The sequence below is a fragment of the Amaranthus tricolor genome, chromosome 7 (assembly GCF_026212465.1).
Source record: "Amaranthus tricolor cultivar Red isolate AtriRed21 chromosome 7, ASM2621246v1, whole genome shotgun sequence".
Lineage (NCBI taxonomy): Eukaryota > Viridiplantae > Streptophyta > Magnoliopsida > Caryophyllales > Amaranthaceae > Amaranthus > Amaranthus tricolor.
The window spans coordinates 27,916,441-27,927,347 of record NC_080053.1 but is presented as its reverse complement, the minus strand read 5'-3'; the positions used below and the strand labels follow the sequence as shown (position 1 = coordinate 27,927,347).

Here is a 10,907-nt window from a genome sequence, read left to right as displayed (position 1 = left end):
TTCCCTAAAAATTAAAAATGTTTTAGTATTAATATTAAGGGATTTTCATAAAAACAAAATATTTGCTCCGGATTTCAATAGTTGCTACAGTTTTTGTAGCAATTATTGTTTATCAACTGATTTTATTTGGTTTATATTTCTTCAGTATAATGTAAAACATAGTCACTTAATGCATATTTTCATAATATTAACTTTTAAAAATTTTTATCGATTAAAATCGTACATTAAATAACGCAAATAAAACAAAAGTGTAGCAACTATTAAAAACTAGAGAAAGTAAATTATTAACATCAAGTCTTGCTAGAGATTTATTCATACAAGGGTACCCAATCGGCTCAACTTTAATTTTTTACAATACACTATCAATCGACCTAATTCAATTATTTTACAATACATGATCACTAAATTGATAATTGATCTCTTTAAGATCATAATTTTTTTATAATGGACTCAATTTAAGATTATAATTGATCCCTTCAAATTTTGTATGAAACCGCCTTAGCATAAGACGAGTCATACAGTCAGTTAATTTTTTAATTAATCACTTTTAAATTACAAATGAACACTTTAAAATTACAAGTGATCACCTTAAGATAATAAAAAGTGATCTCTTTAAAACTATAAGTATTCATTTTATAGTTATAAGTGATCATTTTAGACAGTAAGTGTACACTAGGTCAAAGATAGTCTCACCGTGACACTGTCTCATTTAATAATTTGCGGCATTTTTACCATAAACCACTTATGTTTTCGTGGTTGTAGGTACACAATATTAGCATAAACAAATATCAATTTTTAAAAAATTTAAAACAAAAAAATCATAGACTAGACCGTACTAGACCAGATCATTATAAAACGGTCTAGTCTGGTCCATTCTGGTCTTAAAATATTCCAGAAATCAAAATTTCAAAAATAGAGTTTAAATAAATAAGGTTCGGATAGGAAAAGGTAACTTACAATGTATGAACCACTAAATTTCATACAATTATTATGTATACAGTTTAAATTTTGAAGGTGTTGCACAAACTACATTATTTAACAATGCTAGACATAAATGCCGAGTACATCCAATGGAGTATGGCTAATAAATCTCAAAACCCACTGAGAAACCAGAAGCAAGACAATTCTTATGATAGATAGTCACATGATTTGCTAATCTCTTTGCGAATTGTAATCGAAATGGCTAATAGGCGAATTAGCTACTAATCAGCAAGCTCAATGATCTTGACAACGGAAGCATCACCAAGTTTTTGGCACACGACTACGCGATCATGCGATTTTATAACACCGGAAGCCCTTCCATGATCTAACGCGATCTTCAAGATGGTTTCATCTGTTGCATTTGCGGACTCAGCCTGCACCACCAAACATAACATATAAATGACGCACCTTTTGTCTGTTTTATTTTGCTACACTACGCAAATCGAAGTAAGAACTAGTGAAGTATGGGGGTGTTTGGTACTTGGCTTTTACATTGGCTTTTTGATTGGCTTTTCTTTTGGCTTTTGCCTTGTCGGGTGGTCAAACAGCCAAAAAAAGTTTGGTAAATGACTTTTAAGCCAGCTGGGCTTTTACGCCAAAATAAAAAATTACTCCAGTTAGCTTTTTTTGTTGACTTTTGGCTTATTGACCCATTTTTTCTCTAATAAACAGCTAACAACCAATACCTAAATTTACTAAACATTTCCATAAACACCTGACTTTTCAGCTAGCTTAAAACCCAACAAAAACAGCTGACTTTTTAAGCTGGTCAAACAAGTCAACAGCCAACAACCAATTGCCAAACACCCCTAGCAACATCAATGGCACGAAGGTAGTTTTGTGTAATAACACTCCTAAAAGTTTCGTTGATAAAATAAGAAAACGAGCATTGATCACTTACAGGGTGTCTTGGATCTGCAAGCATCGGAAAAAGCCCTCTAACTATGAGAGATTGTCTTGCCTGTCAGTCACACCTCATAAATCATAAAACAGATAACTTTATATAATTTGCCTTCAATAATTGTCATGTTCTTCCATTTAGTCCATTGAAGTGAGAAACGCGAAACTCTACCACGTATTGCGTTTCGAACCATTCGTACAAACGGTACGAGAACGTGATTTGAAACATGAAATTAACGTTTCTCATTTCCCGTTTGCATCAAAGTGGAAAATTTTGACTTTTCTTTTTTTTTTTTTAACAGCTGTGGTTATATCATGATTTACATATATGACAACAGACTTTTGATTTATAATTAGTGTTATGGTTTTATTTTCTACATATGATCAATGTATTTGGACAGCATCATATAGCCCTCTTTTAGCTTCTATACCATAAAATTTTGTTTCCTACATTTCCGAAACACTAATCTAAAGTTTTTGTTTCACATTTCGTTTCTCGTATGTCGTATCGAATCAAATTTTGTTCGTGTAACATTGTTCTAGACATGGAAAAACCCGAAAAGGAAACTTTATACCCCTTCACTAATAGCAAGAACACTTACATACCTCATAAGCACCTGAAAATGTCCAGCGAAGTTGATTAGTTTTGATTTGAGGTATAACAACGGATAAAACTGGCATTGTTGGACGGTACTTTGCGAGCAATCTATACATCACAAATGACAATTTGGATTCAACAAATAGCAAAAATTTGCTAGATCTGGAATGATGTCTCAAATATATCTACCAGGTAAAAGAAAAATGACTTATTATACAAGACTAAGAATGTAGGAACCATAAAGATTGAACATAAGAAACAGCGTGCAAAGATAGACGAGTGGGCATACCTTGCAGCTTTCCCGGAAGATGTGAAACAAATGATGGCAGATGCTTTCACTTTCATGGCTGTCCGAACCTTTACATGGTTATGATCAAGTATAAGAAACATTCACAATTAAGCTAAATGGAATAAGATTAGGTCTAAGCATAAACCAAAAATGGAAGTGTACCGCAGAGGAAGCAATGGATTCCATGTGAGACATAGGCTCTCCAACATATTTTCCGGTCCTCTTGAAACAAAGTTCATGATTGAACACTTTCTCTGCCTACACAAGAACACTTACTTTCATCAACATAAGCTCTAACATTTCCTTCCACAAGACATGAAGCTTATTGATAACACAACATTCACGTCGGGTTTAGGTTTGTTAATCTTGAATATGTTCGGTAAATGGTTGTTGGCTGGAATTTTTGGTTAGAGTTGTTAGCTGGTTTGACTGGTTGAAAGTATTGTCTAATAAACTAGTTGTTTAAATTAACTACTATGGATATTCCATTACCCCATTGTCATTAAGTGACTCCAACCTAAGGTCTAGCTATTTTGGATAGTTTTGATAAAAATTAATTGTTGGCTATTGGATGTTGGTGAAAAATAGGTTAAAAAGCCAAAAGCCAACAAAAAGGTAATGAAAAAACATTTTTCAAGCACACCTGTCTTAAAAAGACCAAATTTTGGAGTACAAAAACATGTTTGGCAAAATAGCTATTTGACAATTTTGGCATAAATAGAAGATTGGATGGTCAACTAATTTTAATGTTTGGTAAATTAGATGGTTGAAACGGTTTATTATGAAAAAGCTGCTTTTGAACAAGTTGCTTATAGCAAAATCAACTGGTTATCAACTGGTCAAATTTGTCACTCCAAACTGCTACCAGCTATCACCTATCAACCGTTTGCCAAACATCCCTAATAAGAAAGGTGGAGAATATTCTTCTATAGTTCTATGGCCTCCGATAAGTTCATTTGGATATGTATAATGCCATCAACTTTCGTCAAAGTTAATAACAACATAAGTCCATGACTAACAAAAACAACCCCATTTCATCATTCAGCCTCTTAACAGCTTGAATTTCACAAACCATACTTCTCATGCCTAATTTTCTATAGAATTATTTCTGATGTATCAGTAATATATAAAGCAGAAAACCATAAAGTTCTCAGTTTTCAAATGTTTCATCGTCCTATTACCTCAAAGCAAATTTTACCGACAGTCGATATAGTTTCAACTGGATACAAGCCACGCAAGGTCTCCGCACCTAGAAGAATTGCATCACTCCCTGGATCAATCAAAGGCACATAGGAGAAGGTCACAAGTTAGTGAATTCATGATGCAAGTTTTTACGAAAGCAAACTTGCAATAGAAGGCTTCGGCATATAATTTTATTCTCTAATCATATCATTAAGTGAAACGATACCAACACAATTAGCAAACATATTCCAGTATCGGGAAACAGGAGATACCGTCTAATACAGCATTAGCAACATCAGTTGCCTCAGCTCGTGTAGGTCTAAGGTTATCAGTCATGCTGTCCACCACACGGGTAACCACTGCGGGCTTCCCAGCCATATTGCACTTGTAAAGAGCAGCCTTTTGAAATAGAAACACCTGTTAAAATCCAAAAACAAAATACATTACAACAATGTCGTTCCTGATATTTTATGGGGCCCTAGGCAAAATGAAAAGAAATGGACTCATTATATTGAGGGTCAATTTTGGTCTTTAATGAGTGTTTAGCAAAAGTAAAGTTACAATTTTTACGGGCCTTGATTACAAAATCCTCAATTGCATCATACTCATGTCTAAGGTTCCTCGGAAAATGAGAATCATGGGTTAGCCTAGTGTTAGAAGCCTGTCCTTTTCACCCTTGTGACAAGGGTTCTATTCTCGCCACGTACAGAAAGGATTAGTTTACCTTCCCCCTTGCTTGTAAGGGATTCTCCAACCTGACCTCCGATAAAAAGAAGGTTCCTCGAGTCACAAGCAATAACCTTATTTACGAAATACACAGGGATTAAACACAGTAATTAGTACATTTGAGAAAACTCATGTTCTTTTACTCGTATTAGAAGCCCTCTTACAATATTCTCGCTAACATTTTAAGACTATTTGCCCACAAATGAAGAGTTCTTAAAATAGAAATACCTTTTCTGGCGGGAGATCTATTCCTAAAGTTCCACGAGAAAGGATGATTCCATCTGCTTCTTGTAGAATCTCGTCAAAATGGGTTAGCCCCTAATTGACAAAGATAGAACAAACAATTAAACAAAACAAGGTGCACAAGCAAAAATCTCAAGCAAACCAATTTAGGACAAGACTTCAGAAAAAGTTGAATTCTAGCTCTTACTTCAATATTCTCAATCTTTGCAAAAATTTGAGTCTGTCGTAGATCACCTAACTTAGAAAGATACTCTCGAGCCTGCATTACGAGCAACAAAAGCAAATGTTGAATTAGAATTTAGTAATTACTCCTTATCCCTCACGTCTTAACGAGCCGTTTAGTTGTTCGTATTAAATAATAGCGCGGATGGTAATGAAAAAAGTTAGTGTAATTTTGGTTGGAAAATCTCTTGATGAGTTTAATTATAATCCTTGTTTTACTTCAACAATCTCAATTTTTCACAACATTTATTCCAATGCATTACCATTTGAAGAAATACTATTAGGCGGTAAAGGAATATTGTGAATACAAATATGATACATTTCATAAATATTCACGCTATAAATCATCCTCATTAAGAACATTTAGTACCAACAACCAAAAGAACTATAAATGTACTAAACACCAGACACTTTCCGATTATGGAAACTTCAAGCAAAGAAAAGCTTACGAAAATTTTCGAAATTCAAGTTTTAATATAAATAACCAAACTCTTGACCAAAAATAATTTTACCTCACGAACATCTTCAGCATGACGGGTATATGATAAAGAGAGAAAATCAATATTGTTCCGAGCACCCCACGTGCTGATAACCTGGGCCAATCATCCAGTAAGAATAAGGCACAAAATGTGTTACACATTTGTTTATTGCCGGAAACCACAACATCAAAGCAAATGGTGAAACCTTGCAGCAAGAGTACTACCTCCTTATCCTTGTCTGTCAGAGTTGGTTGATCAATACGAATTTGGGAGACGTGTAACGTGTATAAAGGTCCAGACAAGGTTGCAGGGTTCTTGACGAGGCAGACCACATCTTCTCCTTTTATTTCAGACACCTGTAATGTCATTATAGGCTTCAGTATCTCAGCATGGTGTAAAACCTAGAGATGCAGAATTTATGCAGGCCAAGTAACTCATACTCTTGATTCGAACTTTAGGAAACTGACTAACAAATTGGCCGCAACATAGTACAAAAACAAGGCCGCATCACATTGGTTGTATTGCAATGGTTTTCAGAAAATCGAACCGATATTTCCCACTTTGTAAAGGTGTAAAAAAACCAGGTTTTGGGCCGTTTCGAGGGATATGATCTCATGCTTTGGCGTATTAAAAAACCGCATATACTAACTTTAGGAAACTGGCTAATATATTGGCCGCAACATAATGCAAAAACAAGGCCGCATCGCATCGGTTGTGTTGTAAAGGTTTTTAAAAAACCAAATTGACATTTCCTGCGTTTTAAAGGTGTAAAAGCCCACATTTTGGGACATTTCGAGGGATGTGATCTCATGCTTTGGCGTTATAATCACCACATCACTCTCATTACCACATCACTGTTCCATTAGTGTGATCGCGACCGTTACTGTTACAACATCAAATTTACACTCTTAAATGGATTCTATCTCTCAATTGCATTAAGATATTGTAGGAAAACATCATAGTGGAAAAATCAGAAGCAATTGAATCATGCAGTTGATGAAACATATGGTAAAAGTCCTTTTTCTCATTGCAATACAACAGGAAATCATTTACTAAACTTGGCATGTATAATAGGAAAACTAACTCGGTCTTTTAAAAGTAGAAATTTCTATTTTATCTTCACTTACCTCAAGCCAAACTGAAGTAGTCTCACTTCCGGTGAACAAATATTGTCCTATAAAAATGGTATCTCCTTTCTTCACAGCCTGCAGGATGTAGATTGATAGTAAGCCTAAGCAATAGAAGTTTGGAATAGGAGGGATGCTTAAAGAAACAATAATACGGAAATTATGCTAATCTAATGCACATACGAAAGATTTTGGCTATTAAAACCGTCCATCTTCTTAAGATCTCTATAAGCTTAAACTATTACTAACCACACCTTCAAATTTGGCACCTTGACAAATCCCACTCCCTCTAAAGTTTGTAAATTTGGCATGAAAGAACTTCAAAGAGGAATTCACTATTAAGGGTCCCAAGAAGAATTTAAGATTTTCAGACATGCAACAATTTTAAGTTTATAATGGACAAACGGCCGCAACCTCCTTATCTTTTATGATAAGGGTATGGTTTGTTGTCATCCAACCCTCCTCAGACCATGATCGTAGCTTCTATGAGCGGGATATATTGGGTATGATGATGATGATGAACGAACAAGACATTAACTTATCCTATGGGATTCACCAGAGAACTATGTCAGTGATTCAATAGAATAGTTCAAAAAAACTTTCTCTAAGGTTGGATAAACAAGAATGATCATCGAGATAATTGTGACAACGTAACTGCGAAGAGGTGATACAAATGCAATTCTTAATAAGTTAAACAGGATTAAATATCATATTAAAACAAACACCGGCACCAAATGAGGAAGATAATATAAAGTCAGTGAAGGACAAACAACCTCGGAAGTATTAACTTCATATCAAGTATTGCAACCATAATACCATGTATCACGAAATAATCATGTTGCTAAAAATTAATCCATGACAGGAGTAATTATCTACCATCTAGATTAAATGATGAGATATCAAAGCTCAAGAACAGAATTATATTAGATTTGGGATCAAAAGTTTACACAGTAATTTTCACCTTGCATAGTCCATGAAAGTTGATGGGCAACAAATTTGAGTTGGCCTCTTTGTTCTGATCAGGTGTTAGAACAACCAAAGATTCTGCTTCAAGAGCAATAGGACGCTCCGTCCTATTAACAACTTGCAACTCAGGACCAACAGTATCCAACAAAACCTGCAGAAACAGATCAAACAGCCTTAACACAAATATGAGTAATATTTTGTCATTTTATCATTTATCAGATAACCAATAACAAAGGCAAAAGTCATTATCCATAGCCTTTGTTTGGGACATTTGGAATTGTCAAAGCTATGCTCGACAAATTTAGAGTCTTGTGAGTACGATCCATCTAATTTGTTTTCTATATGCTTGTTAAGTTGAGTCGTATTCAACTTCAGTTAATAGGGTCAAATTTGTACATTGGCACAGGCACATAGTACGTGACAACATAGTACGTGACAATGTGATCCAATTTTTACTTTTGGAACTATGATATAAACTTAATCTAACAATTTGATTCAAATTTAACTAGAAAAATAAAAGGAAAAGAAAAAAAGCTAACAGCACAAAGCTTCTTGGTGCTCTTGATTGCCATCTTTAGAGTATCCAATGTCTCTTGATGAAATTCAGCATCTCCCCATGAGAAATCAAACCGTGCCACTAACAATCAAAATTAATAGTTATTTTTCAAAAAATAAATCAAATATCAATTATAATATATACCCACTCCAATAATTCATGATTCTAGTAAGGAGAATATATCTTGAGTCTACCTAGGCTATGGCATGGTGATAGAGTAAACAATGTATCCTAGTGCTCAACATTAGCTTAAACCTTTGATTGAGTTGGTTCACTAATACGATATTAGAGCCAATGTGATAAGAAGGGTCATGGATTCAAACTGATAGGCCGTGACAATTCGTCACTTAATCACCCCATTGATCCTCGGAGCACCCGTGGGCTCGGGTCCACAAACTCATGGGTAATAAGCGTTGATTTGCATACACAGTTGATGAGATTCACTCTTTTTCAAAATCATGTGGTAGTATGAGGATTATCAACCAAGCATTATATGCAAGTCCACAACCCACTATTTCTGTGATGTGGGATCTTTCTCACATGTGAAGTATTTCCAACCCTCTCCCTCACATGTGAGCCGCTTCGTATTCAAGAAGCACCTATGCCACTGATACCATGTTCGGCCGTGACAATTCATCACATAATCACCTTGTGGACACACATGGGGCACCCATGAGCTCGGGCCCAAAAACCCATGATTAATGAGCGTTAACTTGCATACACTTGATGAGGTTAACTTTTTTCCAAAATCACATGGTATTAGAAGGCTTACCCACTAAGCATTATATGCACGTCTACGCACTATTTTAGTGATATGAGATCTTCCGCTCATGTAGAGTATTTTCAACAGTGAGGAGATGAATGATGATAGAGTATATAGTTGAATTGGTTCTTTGACATACATGTCATTTAATTTGTAAAATTATTATTATTATTGAATTATGTAACAGAACAATAACAGACATTTATTTACTAAACCTGCAAAGATAAATATTCGGTCCATCCTATTAAATTCCAAAAAAATGAAAAAAGTACCAGACATTCCAGCATTAAGGCAAGCAGAAATGATCTCCAAAGAACGAGATTTAGGTCCCAAAGTTCCAACAATTTTGGTCATAGCAGGGAAGAAACTCTGCTCAAGTTGATTAAAATCAATCAATTAAAGCAGAAAAATCAATTAAAATTTCAATGTAATTAATGAAAAAAAGGAAAAAAACAAAAAAGAAAAAGAAAAAAAGAAGAAGAAAGAATCACCGATTTAGAAGGTTCAAGGATGGAAGACATCCTAATCGGTTCATCAAGAAGCAATGGACTTGAATGCATCTTTGATCTTTACTTTACTTAATTTTCTGGGTTTATGGTTTTGATTAAGCTTAAGGCTTTCAGGGTTAATGGTTTTATACAAGCTAATGATGATTAACTCACTATTAATGGTGAAATTCAAAGGATTATTGAATTGATTTGAATTGAATTGAATTAAAGAGAATATTAGTTGTGGGTATTTGAATACTGAGGAAAACCATGTGTATGAGACTTCGAGTCAATCAAATCTAAGCAAGTGGTTTATTCTAATGTTTTTGAAAACCTTAATGTCTTTATTATTTTATTTGTTTCATAACTTTCGCTACGAGTATAATTTATGAGCCACACAACAGATAAAAAATTAAAATAAATTAAATATATAAATAAAAATAAAAATGTAGTATTAATCATGAAAAAAATGTAATAAAACCAATATAATGTTAAATTTATCATTGAGCTCGTACCCAATAATATTTGCATAAGAGAGTTGATTGCAAAAAAAATCTCATGAAAATTCATCCTGAAATCATATTTAATTAAACTTATATGTTAATCAATCTTTTTATGTGGGTTATTCCATATTTTTTGTTTAATTGATTTAACATTATTTCATTTTCTGATAATGATTTCGCTTTTATTTTTTAATCTCATCCACAAACTTATACTTTATCTCAACTTTAACTGTTCATTTCTAGTCTGCACTTATTCTTTATCTTATTTTTCAAATAAATTTTTTCCCTATATTTCATCTAGAAGTATTTTAACTAGGTGTAAAATGAGGGAGACCTAAATTTTTTTTGGAACATATAACAAAATAAAACTTAAAAGTATAATACTTACTCCGTTTCATATTAGTTGCATATTAGCAAAAATGACACTAGTTATTCCCCACTCTTAATTTGTAATTTGCTTTTAATCTATAAGTTAAAACATAATCAAGTGAGATCTTATTTGATTTGTCTCATTGTAAAGATTATTAATATTAATTTTTTATATTTTTTATTATACATAATTAGAAATATTAAAGATTAATTAATACATTGAATTACGTAAAAAAGTAAATATTACAAGTAAATTAAAACGGACAAAGTATATGCACATCATTGAATTGATGATTGATGATTGAGGGTTGAAGATTGAAAATTGTGTGAGTGAGAGGTGAGCCACTTGCACTATTTTAAAATGTGTGTAATTAATCTCAACCAGTCACTACTTCTTTTGGGTTCACCACCACCCATGAGTATGATCAATATCAAAACCCACTTCTCAAAAGTTATGACCACTTTTTCTTTTTTCATTTATCTATTCTCATCTTTTCAATTTTGCATTTTCTTAA

The 10,907-nt window shown here is 33.6% G+C and overlaps 1 protein-coding gene across 1 annotated transcript; it reads right to left on the bottom strand.

Annotated features, from left to right (window-relative positions):
• Positions 1-904: 904 nt before the first annotated feature.
• Positions 905-9,850, bottom strand: LOC130817628 (pyruvate kinase 1, cytosolic). Its single transcript, XM_057683449.1, has 16 exons — positions 9,524-9,850; positions 9,305-9,401; positions 8,253-8,350; positions 7,709-7,864; positions 6,748-6,825; positions 5,845-5,976; positions 5,654-5,734; positions 5,107-5,178; positions 4,905-4,994; positions 4,223-4,367; positions 3,950-4,038; positions 2,931-3,026; positions 2,769-2,836; positions 2,488-2,587; positions 1,883-1,942; positions 905-1,355 (listed from the first exon to the last, which is right to left on the bottom strand). The coding sequence occupies exons 1-16, from the start codon at positions 9,590-9,592 to the stop codon at positions 1,203-1,205; spliced, it is 1,584 nt and encodes a 527-aa protein (XP_057539432.1). The 5' UTR covers positions 9,593-9,850; the 3' UTR covers positions 905-1,202.
• Positions 9,851-10,907: the final 1,057 nt, after the last annotated feature.